Here is a 15927-nt window from a genome sequence, read left to right on the forward strand (position 1 = left end):
CATACGTGATTGTATTACATGTGGCTGTATAATATACGGTGATTGTATTACATGTGGCTGTATAATATACGGTGATTGCATTATATGTGGCTGTATAATATACGGTGATTGCATTACATGTGGCTGTATAACATACGTGATTGTATTACATGTGGCTGTATAATATACGGTGATTGCATTACATGTGGCTGTATAATATACAGTGATTGCATTACATGTGGCTGTATAATATACGGTGATTGCATTACATATGGCTGTATAATATTCGGTGATTGCATTACATGTGGCTGTATAATTTACGGTGATTCCATTACATGTGGCTGTATATTATACGGTGATTGTATTACATGTGGCTGTATAATTTACGGTGATTCCATTACATGTGGCTGTATTATATATGGTGATTGCATTATACGTGTCTGCATGTGGCTATATAATATACGGTGATTGTATTACATGTGGCTGTATAATATACGGTGATTGCATTACATGTGGCTGTATAATATACGGTGATTGCATTACATGTGGCTGTATAATATACAGTGATTGCATTACATGTGGCTGTATAATATACGGTGATTGTATTATACGTGTCTGCATGTGGCTGTATAATATACGGTGATTGTATTACATGTGGCTGTATAATATAAAGTGATTGCATTACATGTGGCTGTATAATATACGGTGATTGCATTACATGTGGCTGTATAATATACGGTGATTGCATTACATGTGGCTGTATAATATACGGTGACTGCATTACATATGGCTGTATAATATACGGTGATTGCATTACATGTGGCTGTATAACATACGTGATTGCATTATATGTGGCTGTATAATATACGGTGATTGCATTACATGTGGCTGTATAACATACGTGATTGTATTACATGTGGCTGTATAATATACGGTGATTGTATTACATGTGGCTGTATAATATACATTGATTGCATTACATGTGGCTGTATAATATTCGGTGATTGCATTACATGTGGCTGTATAATATACGGTGATTGCATTACATGTGGCTTTATAATATACGGTGATTGCATTACATGTGGCTGTATAATATACGGTGACTGCATTACATATGGCTGTATAATATACGGTGATTGCATTACATGTGGCTGTATAATATACGGTGATTGCATTACATGTGGCTGTATAATATACGGTGATTGCATTACATGTGGCTGTATAATATATGGTGATTGCATTACATGTGGCTGTATAATATACGGTGATTGTATTATACGTGTCTGCATGTGGCTGTATAATATACGGTGATTGTATTACATGTGGCTGTATAATATACAGTGATTGCATTACATGTGGCTGTATAATATACAGTGATTGCATTACATGTGGCTGTATAATATTCGGTGATTGCATTACATGTGGCTGTATAATATACGGTGATTGCATTACATGTGGCTGTATAATATACGGTGATTGCATTACATGTGGCTGTATAATATACGGTGACTGCATTACATATGGCTGTATAATATACGGTGATTGCATTACATGTGGCTGTATAACATACTTGATTGCATTATATGTGGCTGTATAATATACGGTGATTGCATTACATGTGGCTGTATAACATACGTGATTGTATTACATGTGGCTGTATAATATACGGTGATTGTATTACATGTGGCTGTATAATATACGGTGATTGCATTATATGTGGCTGTATAATATACGGTGATTGCATTACATGTGGCTGTATAACATACGTGATTGTATTACATGTGGCTGTATAATATACAGTGATTGCATTACATGTGGCTGTATAATATACGGTGATTGCATTACATATGGCTGTATAATATTCGGTGATTGCATTACATGTGCCTGTATAATATACGGTGATTGCATTACATGTGGCTGTATAACATACGTGATTGCATTATATGTGGCTGTATAATATATGGTGATTGCATTATATGTGGCTGTATAATATACGGTGATTGCATTACATGTGGCTGTATAACATACGTGATTGTATTACATGTGGCTGTATAATATACAGTGATTGCATTACATGTGGCTGTATAATATACGGTGATTGCATTACATATGGCTGTATAATATTCGGTGATTGCATTACATGTGCCTGTATAATATACGGTGATTGCATTACATGTGGCTGTATAACATACGTGATTGCATTATATGTGGCTGTATAATATATGGTGATTGCATTATATGTGGCTGTATAATATACGGTGATTGTATTACATGTGGCTGTATAATATACAGTGATTGCATTACATGTGGCTGTATAATATACGGTGATTGCATTACATGTGGCTGTATAATATACGGTGATTGCATTACATGTGGCTGTATAATATACGGTGATTGTATTACATGTGGCTGTATAACATACGTGATTGCATTACATGTGGCTGTATAATATACGGTGATTGCATTACATGTGTTTGTGTATGTCATATTACTTTCAGCTCCTTTAGTGCTAATTTTCATAATCCAAAAAAATAAATAAATCTCGGTCCTTTAGGATCATTCACCCGACCTGTTCCTCTACCACGAAAGAGACTTCCTGTAATAACATCGGGCTCGGGAGATGTCCGCGTGCAGCCGCCTGTGCCGCGTCCCAGAAGCCAGCTGGTTGAGGTAATGGTAAACTGAATTATTTCTACAGTCAAATATCTTTCATTAAATAAATGAAAATGTTTGTCAAATAGAAGTATAATTAGCAATTGTACATATACAGATGTGTCCTCATACATGTAGCCTCAATACGCCACGCAGCGCCACTTGTGCAGGTCCCGCGTTACTCTGCTTTCGTCAGGGTTCTTTTTTTGCAGAATATGCATCTAAGTCGCACTGCGAGGCGCGCCAGGAGACCGTGCTAATTAGTTTGATCTGAGACTCAGTTACACAAATCAAATTAATGGTGCATCCTAGTCTCATCGCATTGCGACTTACACGCTTTTTTGGCAAAAAAGACGCCTGGCGCCAGCAGAGTCTCACGGGACCTGGCGCTCCAAGAGGGGACTTTTAGCACATCTGCAGCAAGAATGTATAAGGTAATATCTGTGCATGGTATTAAATATAGACAAGATCGCTTTATGGCAAGGAAACTATATATTATCTGTCTAACATAAAAAGTCTACACACCCTTATTGCAAGTTCTATAATCAGGATAAATCCTCTGACATTTTCCACCTTTATAGTGACCTTGGTACCAACTGAAAAACAGAGACACTTTCTAGGAAAAAGAAGCGACAATTAAAATGTACAATACCCAGGTTGCATAAGTGAGCACACCCCTAATGTAATAATACTATGTGGAAGCACACTCTGGTTTTATTATCACTGTGAGTATTTCTGAATATATCTCTATTCATTCCGTACACCTGACTTTGGCAGTTCTGTCCTATTCTCTCTGCAGGTTCAGGGTCTCTTGTATTGTGAGGGGTTCGCTGAGGACACTTCTATGGGATCGGGGTGTATTTACTACTCATCGTCCATCGGTTTATAAACGACCAAAGGAAAAAACTCCATAAAACGGCTTCATTAATCCGGCCAGTCCGGAGGACGGGAGTGGCGATGCATTTATAGTGAGGGCTCATTCTGTACTGCTCACAGACACAGATAGCAGCCAGGAAAATCGCATTTCCTTCATTTATTAGGGAGACAAAATGTATTTAACTTTATTGAGACAACAATATTCCTTATTAAGTATAAAAAAGGAGTAATAAGGAATTGTTAGCGGATTGAACGGCATTATTTTATGGCTATATACTGTAAATGTAACGCATCATAAAATAATAAATGTTGCCACCATTTAATATAATTAATAAGCAAATTTGCTTAATAAAATGAAAGAATAATTATCCCCTGTAATAGAATTATCACTGTTACTGTATCTGCCTCCTTATTCAGTACATAATGATTACCCTTGTTATATTGTGACGCCTCGCCTTCTAATTGGCCAGTTAGCTCACACAGCTTCTCACCTCGCCTTCTGATTGGCCAGTTAGCTCACACAGCTTCTCACCTCGCCTTCTGATTGGCCAGATAGCTCACACAGCTTCTCACCTCGCCTTCTGATTGGACAGTTAGCTCACATAGCTTCTCACCTCGCCTTCTGATTGGCCAGTTAGCTCACACAGCTTCTCACCTCGCCTTCTGATTGGCCAGATAGCTCACACAGCTTCTCGCCTCGCCTTCTGATTGGCCATCTAGCTCACATAGCTTCTCGCCTCGCCTTCTGATTGGCCAGATAGCTCACACAGCTTCTCACCTCGCCTTCTAATTGGCCAGATAGCTCACACAGCTTCTCGCCTTGCCTTCTGATTGGCCAGTTACTGTAGCTCACGCAGCTTCTCGCCATGCCTTCTGATTGGCCAGTTAGCTCACACAGCTTCTCACCTCGCCTTCTGATTGGCCAGTTAGCTCACACAGCTTCTCGCCTCGCCTTCTGATTGGCCAGTTAGCTCACACAGCTTCTCACCTCGCCTTCTGATTGGCCAGTTAGCTCACACAGCTTCTCACCTCGCCTTCTGATTGGCCAGTTAGCTCACACAGCTTCTCGCCTCGCCTTCTGATTGGCCAGTTAGCTCACACAGCTTCTCGCCTCGCCTTCTGATTGGCCAGTTAGCTCACACAGCTTCTCGCCTCGCCTTCTGATTGGCCAGTTAGCTCACACAGCTTCTCACCTCGCCTTCTGATTGGCCAGTTAGCTCAGACAGCTTCTCGCCTTGCCTCGCCTTCTGATTGGCCAGTTAGCTCACACAGCTTCTCGCCTCGCCTTCTGATTGGCCAGTTAGCTCACACAGCTTCTCACCTCACCTTCTGATTGGCCAGATAGCTCACACAGCTTCTCCCTTCACCTTCTGATTGGCCAGATAGCTCACACAGCTTCTCCCTTCACCTTCTGATTGGCCAGATAGCTCACGCAGCTTCTTCCTTCACCCTCTGATTGGCCAGATAGCTCACGCAGCTTCTCCCTTCACCCTCTGATTGGCCAGATAGCTCACACAGCTTCTCCCTTCACCTTCTGATTGGCCAGATAGCTCACACAGCTTCTCCCTTCACCCTCTGATTGGCCAGTTAGCTCACACAGCTTCTCCCTTCACCTTGTGATTGGCCAGATAGCTCACGCAGCTTCTCCCTTCACCTTCTGATTGGCCAGTTAGCTCACACAGCTTCTCCCTTCACCTTCTGATTGGCCAAATAGCTCACACAGCTTCTCGCCTTGCCTTCTGATTGGCCAGTTAGCTCACACAGCTTCTCCCTTCACCTTCTGATTTGCCAGTTAGCTCACACAGCTTCTCGCCTTGCCTTCTGATTGGCCAGTTACTGTAGCTCACGCAGCTTCTCGCCATGCCTTCTGATTGGCCAGTTAGCTCACATAGCTTCTCACCTCGCCTTCTGATTGGCCAGTTAGCTCACACAGCTTCTCACCTCGCCTTCTGATTGGCCAGTTAGCTCACACAGCTTCTCGCCTCGCCTTCTGATTGGCCATCTAGCTCACATAGCTTCTCACCTCGCCTTCTGATTGGCCAGTTAGCTCACACAGCTTCTCGCCTCGCCTTCTGATTGGCCAGTTAGCTCACACAGCTTCTCGCCTCGCCTTCTGATTGGCCAGTTAGCTCACACAGCTTCTCTCCTCGCCTTCTGATTGGCCAGTTAGCTCACACAGCTTCTCACCTCGCCTTCTGATTGGCCAGTTAGCTCACACAGCTTCTCGCCTTGCCTCGCCTTCTGATTGGCCAGTTAGCTCACACAGCTTCTCACCTCGCCTTCTGATTGGCCAGTTAGCTCACACAGCTTCTCGCCTCGCCTTCTGATTGGCCAGTTAGCTCACACAGCTTCTCACCTCGCCTTCTGATTGGCCAGTTAGCTCACACAGCTTCTCGCCTCGCCTTCTGATTGGCCAGTTAGCTCACACAGCTTCTCACCTCGCCTTCTGATTGGCCAGTTAGCTCAGACAGCTTCTCGCCTTGCCTCGCCTTCTGATTGGCCAGTTAGCTCACACAGCTTCTCGCCTCGCCTTCTGATTGGCCAGTTAGCTCACACAGCTTCTCGCCTCGCCTTCTGATTGGCCAGTTAGCTCACACAGCTTCTCGCCTCGCCTTCTGATTGGCCAGTTAGCTCACACAGCTTCTCGCCTCCCCTTCTGATTGGCCAGTTAGCTCTCAGCTTACCTCCAAGGTAAGTTATCTCTCAGCTTATATATGTACTGTTATCATGCAGTACATCAATTGTAATTATAGGACCCAGAGTGGGTGCTACTATTATGTAGCAATAATTATTTTGGGGTGAGCGTTTGGGAGTGGGGCCCCCGGGGGGGTTCTGACTGGGCCTTTCTCATGGCATCACCACTTAATTCACATAGAATACTTTTACCACTTTTCTATTTGTTTGTACAATATTTATGTCATTTTAATTCTTTATTATTTCATTAACACTTATTGATTTATTTGTACACATCTTTTTTTCATACTTCACTATCACCTTTTTCCCTTTTTCGTGTGATGCCCTGGGGATGGCCCTTGGCTGGAATTTTTTTGGGGTGCCTTGCTTCTCGGACGTGAGCCCCTTAATTTTAGGGACGCCAGTATAGAGGAGCCTTGACGATTGGCCTGGCGCTTATTCATATATTTGCAAATGTGTGTAACTAATACCTCTGAATCGCTATTATTATGTAGGATTTAAGTATTGTTTTTGCTGCAGTGTGCTGGGGGGGAAATCTCTTTTTTTCTGTGGCCAGTTAGCTCACACAGCTTCTCACCTCGCCTTCTGATTGGCCAATTAGTTCACACAGCTTCTTGCCTCGCCTTCTGATTGGCCAATTAGTTCACACAGCTTCTTGCCTCGCCTTCTGATTGGCCAGTTAGCTCACACAGCTTCTCACCTCACCTTCTGATTGGCCAGTTAGCTCACACAGCTTCTTGCCTCGCCTTCTGATTGGCCAGTTAGCTCACACAGCTTCTCACCTCGCCTTCTGATTGGCCAGTTAGCTCACACAGCTTCTCACCTGTCACAACCACCTCATTTACATTGTTGCATTTTGATGACCGTTTCCAGCAGTTTACAAAACCACTGATTGATAAATTTGGTTACATTTATTCTTCACATGTGAAAAGAATTTTGGTAGTGGTGCGTTTATTAGTGTCTTCTAAACCAGTGATTTTACGGTGGTGGCTTTAGTACATCCGAGGTTTGAAAAGCCACCAAAACTCCTCACTTCGTAAATGTTCCCCCTGGGCTCTGACATTCATCTTCCTTATCAGAAGCCATCCCTGGAAAGAGCTGCAAGTGCACTTGGGATAGGTACCCCTCCTCATCCTCCGCTTTCTGACCAAGGCCACGATCCCGTTTTATACTGAGAGATAATCATTATCCTCCTCTCCTGGGTGAGAGGATAAGGCCAAAGCTTTTTTTTTTGCCAAAAGCTTCAACCTTCATCTGATCCGCCAGTAACACATTTCCCACAGGGAGGGGGGAGGGGGGGGGGGCGGTTTGGGCGTTTGGGCAAAATGTAGTTTAGGCTTGGATGCCCCTGTTGTGCCACATTTTCTCCAGTTATTGATGAAAGTCTTCACAGTGTGCCATGGTAGGGAGACTACTGGCATTGATTGTAATGGGATAACTTATATTGGGAGTGATTATGTAGGGGGCCTTTTATTAGGAGTGATAATGTTAAGGGTAATTATATGGGGGCTGCTGATATTGGAGGTATTTATGTTGGGTGCTCAGTGGCCAGGTCGTAACACCTGATCGCTGATGGTCGATGCCGCAATGGGGGAGTGTAAAAAAGACAATGTATCGTACCACTGATAGATTTGCTGCTGGTCCCCTATACCTGGTATCCTAGTGCAGCTCCTGGATGTAGCATCAAACCCCCAAAGTCACCCAGCCAGAAGCTGGTCAAAGGTACAGGGACAGGATATATACATGGGTCATTAGTCACAATGGTATCTTATCCTCATATGTAATTGCATGCAAAGTCATTTATCCTGTAAGCAGTGGCGTCCCTCCCCGTGGTGACACTAAGTGCGGGCATGGTTGTAGTGCCAGCAAAAAGGGGGGGTTGATGCCCTGTTTTATTCACTCCGGGGGTCCCTGAGGTGCGGTTCTCTATGCAGTGCCGGCTCCCTCAACGTGTCAGTGCAGCACCCAGCTCCTGTCACCGAGGAGTCATTGGCACTTTGGTGTCACCCCTCGGCAGGTGACACCCGGGCGCGGGCCGCACTACCCTTGTGACGCCACTGGCTGTAAGTGCCGTGTATATAAAACAATATGATCAGGATGAACTACGCATTGCATTTTGGATGTAGCACATCCCGCCACTTATCGGGTACGTACCAGTGTTAAAAACACCGTTATGTACCTAGAATTGCGATGAAAGTCTTCCAAAAAAGCTGTCCTTAGTGATCCGAGGACCCGGAATTCCTTCTGCGCACGCTGGGTGACACTGGTAGGGATCCAAATGGTTCAATCTCAGGGAAGCCCATAGGCTTCTGTTAGGCAACGCCATCTATAGAGATGGGTACAAGCTGTGGAAGTTATTGCACCCCGGAACTTAATATATATGGGTAACTTTTTGGAATTTTGGACTCATTTTCCCTTTAGTACGTCCTGCCCTATAATTGATACTGTATCATCACTTCCACTTTACATTTAGACCCAATGTAAGAGAGTATGTACAGTATATGCAGCCACCAGCAGTGACCAGGAGAAGGGATCTGATGTCAGGTACACAGCTGTAGCTGGTGCCTGGTTATGTGGTGCAATGTGCCCCAATGAGAGTGCAGGAGAAGGGATCTGATGTCAGGTACAAAGCTGTAGCTGGTGCCTGGTTGTGTGGTGCAGCGTGCCCCAATGAGAGTGCAGGAGAAGGGATCTGATGTCAGGTACACAGCTGAAGCTGGTGCCTGGTTGTGTGGTACTGCGTGCCCCAATGAGAGTGCAGGAGAAGGGATCTGATGTCAGGTACACAGCTGAAGCTGGGGCCTGGTTGTGTGGTGCAGTGTGCCCCAATGAGAGTGCAGGAGAAGGGATCTGATGTCAGGTACACAGCTGTAGCTGGTGCCTGGTTGTGTGGTGCAATGTGCCCCAATGAGAGTGCAGGAGATGAGATCTGATGTCAGGTACACAGCTGAAGCCTGGGCCTGGTTGTGTGGTGCAGCGTGCCCCAATGAGAGTGCAGGAGAAGGGATCTGATGTCAGGTACAAAGCTGAAGCTGGGGCCTGGTTGTGTGGTGCAATGTGCCCCAATGAGAGTGCAGGAGAAGGGATCTGATGTCAGGTACACAGCTGAAGCTGGCGCCTGGTTGTGTGGTGCAGCGTGCCCCAATGAGAGTGCAGGAGAAGGGATCTGATGTCAGGTACACAGCTGATGCTGGGGCCTGGTTGTGTGGTGCAGTGTGCCCCAATGAGAGTGCAGGAGAATGGATCTGATGTCCGGTACACAGCTGAAGTTGGCGCTTTGTTGTGTGGTTGAGTGTGCCCCAATGAGAGTGCAGGAGAAGGGATCGGATGTCAGGTACACAGCTGAAGCTGGTGCCTGGTTGTGTGGTGCAGCGTGCCCCAATGAGAGTGCAGGAGAAGGGATCTGATGTCAGGTACACAGCTGAAGCTGGCACCTGGTTGTGTGGTGCAGCGTGCCACAATGAGACTGCAGGAGAAGGGATCTGAGTTCAGGTACACAGCTGAAGCTGGGGCCTGGTTGTGTGGTGCAGCGTGCCCCAATGAGAGTGCAGGTGAAGGGATATGATGACAGGTACATAGCCGAAGCTGCCCGGTTGTGTGGTGCAGCGTGCCCCAATGAGAGTGCAGGAGAAGGGATCTGATGACAGGTACACAGCTGAAGCTGGGGCCTGGATGTGTGGTGCAGCGTGCCCCAATGAGAGTGCAGGAAAAGGGATCTGATGTCACGTACACAGCTGAAGCTGGCGCCTGGTTGTGTGGTGCATCAAGCCCCAATGAGAGTGCAAGAGAACGGATCTGATGTCAGGTACACAGCTGAAGCTGGGGACTGGTTGTGTGGTGCAGCGTGCCCCAATGAGAGTGCAGGAGAAGGGATCTGATGTCAGGTACACAGCTGAAGCTGGGGCCTGGTTGTATGGTGCAGCCTCCCCCAATGAGAGTGCAGGAGAAGGGATCTGATGTCAGGTACACAGCTGAAGCTGGCGCTTGGTTGTGTGGTGCAGCGTGCCCCAATGAGAGTGCAGGAGAAGGGTTCTGAGTTCAGGTACACAACTGAAGCTGGGGCCTGGTTGTGTGGTGCAGCATGCCCCAATGCGAGTGCAGGAGAAGGGATCTGATGTCAGGTACACAGCTGAAGCTGGCACCTGGTTGTGTGGTGCAGCGTGCCCCAATGAGACTGCAGGAGAAGGGATCTGAGTTCAGGTACACAGCTGAAGCTGGGGCCTGGTTGTGTGGTGCAGCGTGCCCCAATGAGAGTGCAGGTGAAGGGATCTGATGACAGGTACATAGCCGAAGCTGCCCGGTTGTGTGGTGCAGTGTGCCCCAATGAGAGTGCAGGAGAAGGGATCTGATGTCAGGTACACAGCTGAAGCTGGCGCCTGGTTGTGTGGTGCAGCGTGCCCCAATGAGAGTGCAGGAGAACGGATCTGATGTCAGGTACACAGCTGAAGCTGGGGCCTGGTTGTGTGGTGCAGCGTGCCCCAGTGAGAATGCAGGATAAAGGATCTGATGTCAGGTACACAGCTGAAGCTGGGGCCTGGTTGTGTGGTGCAGCGTGCCCCAATGAGAGTGCAGGAGAACGGATCTGATGTCTGGTACACAGCTGAAGCTGGCGCCTGGTTGTGTGGTACAGTGTGCCCCAATGAGAGTGCAGGAGAAGGGATCTGATGTCAGGTACACAGCTGAAGCTGGGGTCTGGTTGTTTGGTGCAGCGTGCCCCAATGAGAATGCAGGAGAAGGGATCTGATGTCAGGTACACAGCTGAAGCTGGGGCCTGGTTGTGTGGTGCAGCGTGCCCCAATGAGAGTGCAGGAGAAGGGATCTGATGTCAGGTACACAGTTGAAGCTGGCGCCTGGTTGTCTGGTGCAGCGTGCCCCAATGAGAATGCAGGAGAAGGCATCTGATGTCAGGTACACAGCTGAAGCTGGCGCCTGGTTGTGTGGTGCATTGTGCCCCAATGAGAGTGTAGGAGAAGGGATCTGATGTCAGGTACACAGCTGAAACTGGGGCCTGGTTGTGTGGTGCAGCATACCCCAATGAGAGTGCAGGAGAAGGGATCTGCTGTCAGGTACACAGCTGAAGCTGGCGCCTGGTTGTGTGGTGCAGTGTGCCCCAATGAGAAAGCAGGAGAAGGGATCTGATGTCAGGTACAAAGCTGAAGCTGGCGCCTGGTTGTGTGGTGCAGCGTGCTGAAATGAGAGTGCAGGAGACGGGATCTGATGTCAGGTACACAGCTGAAGCTGGCACCTGGTTGTGTGGTGCAGCGTGCCCCAATGAGAGTGCAGAAGAAGGGATCTGATGTCAGGTACACAGCTGAAGCTGGAGCCTGGTTGTGTTGTGCAGCGTGCCCCAATGAGAGTGCAGGAGAAGGGATCTGATGTCAGGTACACCTGAATCTGGGGCCTGGTTGTGTGGTGCAGCATTCCTCAATGAGAGTGCAGGAGAAGGGATCTGAGTTCAGGTACACAACTGAAGCTGGGGCCTGGTTGTGTGGTGCAGCATGCCCCAATGCGAGTGCAGGAGAAGGGATCTGATGTCAGGTACACAGCTGAAGCTGGCACCTGGTTGTGTGGTGCAGCGTGCCCCAATGAGACTGCAGGAGAAGGGATCTGAGTTCAGGTACACAGCTGAAGCTGGGGCCTGGTTGTGTGGTGCAGCGTGCCCCAATGAGAGTGCAGGTGAAGGGATCTGATGACAGGTACATAGCCGAAGCTGCCCGGTTGTGTGGTGCAGCGTGCCCCAATGAGAGTGCAGGAAAAGGGATCTGATGTCACGTACACAGCTGAAGCTGGGGCCTGGTTGTGTGGTGCATCAAGCCCCAATGAGAGTGCAGGAGAACGGATCTGATGTCAGGTACACAGCTGAAGCTGGGGCCTGGTTGTGTGGTGCAGCGTGCCCCAATGAGAGTGCTTGAGAAGGGATCTGATGTCAGGTACACAGCTGAAGCTGGCGCTTGGTTGTGTGGTGCAGCGTGCCCCAATGAGAGTGCTGGGGAAGGGATCTGAGTTCAGGTACACAACTGAAGCTGGGGCCTGGTTGTGTGGTGCAGCATGCCCCAATGCGAGTGCAGGAGAAGGGATCTGATGTCAGGTACACAGCTGAAGCTGGCACCTGGTTGTGTGGTGCAGCGTGCCCCAATGAGACTGCAGGAGAAAGGATCTAATGTCAGGTACACAGGTGAAGCTGGGGCCTGGTTGTGTGGTGCAGCGTGCCCCAATGAGAGTGCAGGAGAAGGGATCTGATGTCAGGTACACAGCTTAAGCTGGGGCCTGGTTTTATGGTGCAGCGTACCCCAATGAGAGTGCAGGAGAAGGGATCTGATGTCAGGTACACAGCTGTAGCTGGTGCCTGGTTGTGTGGTGCAATGTGCCCCAATGAGAGTGCAGGAGAAGGGATCTGATGTCAGGTACACAGCTGAAGCTGGCGCTTGGTTGTGTGGTGCAGCGTGCCCCAATGAGAGTGCAGGAGAAGGGATCTGCTGTCAGGTACACAGCTGAAGCTGGGGCCTGGTTGTGTGGTGCAGCGTGCCCCAATGAGAGTGCAGGAGAAGGGATCTGATGTCAGGTACACAGCTGAAGTTGGCGCTTGGTTGTGTGGTGCAGCGTGCTCCAATGAGAGTGCAGGAGAAGGGATCTGGTGTCAGGTACACAGCTGAAGCTGGGGCCTGGTTGTGTGGTGCAGTGTGCCCCAATGAGAGTGCAGGAGAAGGGATCTGCTGTCAGGTACACAGCTGAAGCTGGGGCCTGGTTGTGTGGTGCAGCGTGCCACAATGAGAGTGCAGGAGAAGAGATCTGATGTCAGGTACAAAGCTGAAACTGGGGCCTGGTTGTGTGGTGCAATGTGCCCCAATGAGAGTGCAGGAGAAGGGATCTGATGTCAGGTACACAGCTGAAGCTGGGGCCTGGATGTGTGGTGCAGCGTGCCCCAATGAGAATGCAGGAGAATGGATCTGATGTCAGGTACACAGCTGAAGCTGGGGCCTGGTTGTGTGGTGCAGTGTGCCCTAATGAGAGTGCAGGAGAACGGATCTGATGTCAGGTACACAGCTGAAGATGGTGCCTGGTTGATTGGTGCAGCGTGCCCCAATGAGAGTGCAGGAGAAGGGATCTGATGTCAGGTACACAGCTGAAGCTGGCGCCTGGTTGTGTTGTGCAGCGTGCCCCAATGAGAGTGCAGGAAAAGGGATCTGATGTCAGGTACACAGCTGAAGTTGGCGCTTGGTTGTGTGGTGCAGCATACCCCAATGAGAGTGCAGGAGAAGGGATCTGATGTCAGGTACACAGTTGAAGCTGGCGCCTGGTTGTGTGGTGCAGCGTGCCCCAATGAGAATGCAGGAGAAGGGATCTGATGTCAGGTACACAGCTGAAGCTGGGGCCTGGTTGTGTGGTGCAGCGTGCCCCAATGAGTGCAGGAGAAGGGATCTGATGTCAGGTACACAGTTGAAGCTGGCGCCTGGTTGTCTGGTGCAGCGTGCCCCAATGAGAATGCAGGAGAAGGCATCTGATGTCAGGTACACAGCTGAAGCTGGCGCCTGGTTGTGTGGTGCATTGTGCCCCAATGAGAGTGTAGGAGAAGGGATCTGATGTCAGGTACACAGCTGAAACTGGGGCCTGGTTGTGTGGTGCAGCATACCCCAATGAGAGTGCAGGAGAAGGGATCTGCTGTCAGGTACACAGCTGAAGCTGGCGCCTGGTTGTGTGGTGCAGTGTGCCCCAATGAGAAAGCAGGAGAAGGGATCTGATGTCAGGTACAAAGCTGAAGCGGGCACCGGGTTGTGTGGTGCAGCGTGCTGAAATGAGAGTGCAGGAGACGGGATCTGATGTCAGGTACACAGCTGAAGCTGGCACCTGGTTGTGTGGTGCAGCGTGCCCCAATGAGAGTGCAGGAGAAGGGATCTGATGTCAGGTACACAGCTGAAGCTGGAGCCTGGTTGTGTTGTGCAGCGTGCCCCAATGAGAGTGCAGGAGAAGGGATCTGATGTGAGGTACACCTGAATCTGGGGCCTGGTTGTGTGGTGCAGCGTTCCGCAATGAGAGTGCAGGAGAAGGGATCTGATGTCAGGTACACAGCTGAAGCTGGGGCCTGTTTGTGTGGTGCAGCTTGCCCCAATGAGAGTGCAGGTGAAGGGATCTGATGTCAGGTACACAGCTGAAGCTGGGGCCTGGATGTGTGGTGCAGCGTGCCCCATTGAGAGTGCAGGAGAAGGGATCTGATGTCACGTACACAGCTGAAGCTGGCGCCTGGTTGTGTGGTGCAGCGTGCCCCAATGAGAGTGCAGGAGAAGGGATCTGATGTCAGGTACACAGCTGAAGCTGGGGCCTGGTTGTGTGGTGCAGCATACCCCAATGAGAGTGCAGGAGAAGGGATCTGATGTCAGGTACACAGCTGAAGCTGGCGCTTGGTTGTGTGGTGCAGCGTGCCCCAATGAGAGTGCAGGAGAAGGGATCTGATGTCAGGTACACAGCTGAAGCTGGCGCCTGGTTGTGGGGTGCAGCATGCCCCAATGAGAGTGCAGGAGAACGGATCTGATGTCAGGTACACAGCTGAAGCTGGGGCCTGGTTGTGTGGTGCAGTGTGCCCCAAAGAGAGTGCAGGAGAAGGGATCTGATGTCAGGTACACAGCTGAAGCTGGGGCCTGGTTGTGTGGTGCAGCGTGCCCCAATGAGAGTGTAGGAGAACGGATCTGATGTCAGGTACACAGCTGAAGCTGGGGCCTGGTTGTGTGGTGCAGTGTGCCCCAATGAGAGTGTAGGAGAAGGGATCTGATGTCAGGTACACAGCTGAAGCTGGGGCCTGGTTGTATGGTGCAGCCTCCCCCAATGAGAGTGCAGGAGAAGGGATTTGATGTCAGGTACACAGCTGTAGCTGGTCCCTGGTTGTGTGGTGCAATGTGCCCCAATGAGAGTGCAGGAGAAGGGATCTGATGTCAGGTACACAGCTGAAGCTGGCGCTTGGTTGTGTGGTGCAGCGTGCCCCAATGAGAGTGCAGGAGAAGGGATCTGATGTCAGGTACACAGCTGAAGCTGGGGCCTGGTTGTGTGGTGCAGTGTGCCCCAATGAGAGTGCAGGAGAATGGATCTGATGTCAGGTACACAGCTGAAGCTGGCGCTTGGTTGTGTGGTGCAGCGTGCCCCAATGAGAGTGCAGGAGAAGGGATCTGATGTCAGGTACACAGCTGAAGCTGGCGCTTGGTTGTGTGGTGCAGCGTGCCCCAATGAGAGTGCTGGGGAAGGGATCTGAGTTCAGGTACACAACTGAAGCTGGGGCCTGGTTGTGTGGTGCAGCATGCCCCAATGCGAGTGCAGGAGAAGGGATCTGATGTCAGGTACACAGCTGAAGCTGGCACCTGGTTGTGTGGTGCAGCGTGCCCCAATGAGACTGCAGGAGAAAGGATCTAATGTCAGGTACACAGGTGAAGCTGGGGCCTGGTTGTGTGGTGCAGCGTGCCCCAATGAGAGTGCAGGAGAAGGGATCTGATGTCAGGTACACAGCTTAAGCTGGGGCCTGGTTTTATGGTGCAGCGTACCCCAATGAGAGTGCAGGAGAAAGGATCTGATGTCAGGTACACAGCTGAAGCTGGCGCCTGGTTGTGTGGTACAGCGTGCCCCAATGAGAGTGCAGGAGAAGGGATCTGATGTCAGGTACACAGCTGAAGCTGGGGCCTGTTTGTGTGGTGCAGCGTGCCCCAATGAGAGTGCAGGAGATGGGATCTGATGTCAGGTACACAG

General features: G+C 49.4%; 1 protein-coding gene across 1 annotated transcript in view; it reads left to right on the forward strand.

Moving 5' to 3' along the window:
* LOC148439554 (uncharacterized) overlaps positions 1–15927 on the forward strand; it is a 262816-nt gene that overhangs the window by 159243 nt on the left and 87646 nt on the right. Inside the window, exon 12 of the mRNA XM_088464593.1 lies at positions 2534–2649. Within this exon, the coding sequence (XP_088320719.1) occupies positions 2534–2649 (116 nt within the window). The remainder of the gene's footprint in view (positions 1–2533; positions 2650–15927) is intronic.

This window comes from Taudactylus pleione, unplaced genomic scaffold (genome assembly GCF_031769625.1).
Source record: "Taudactylus pleione unplaced genomic scaffold, aTauple2 ptg001711l, whole genome shotgun sequence".
Lineage (NCBI taxonomy): Eukaryota > Metazoa > Chordata > Amphibia > Anura > Myobatrachidae > Taudactylus > Taudactylus pleione.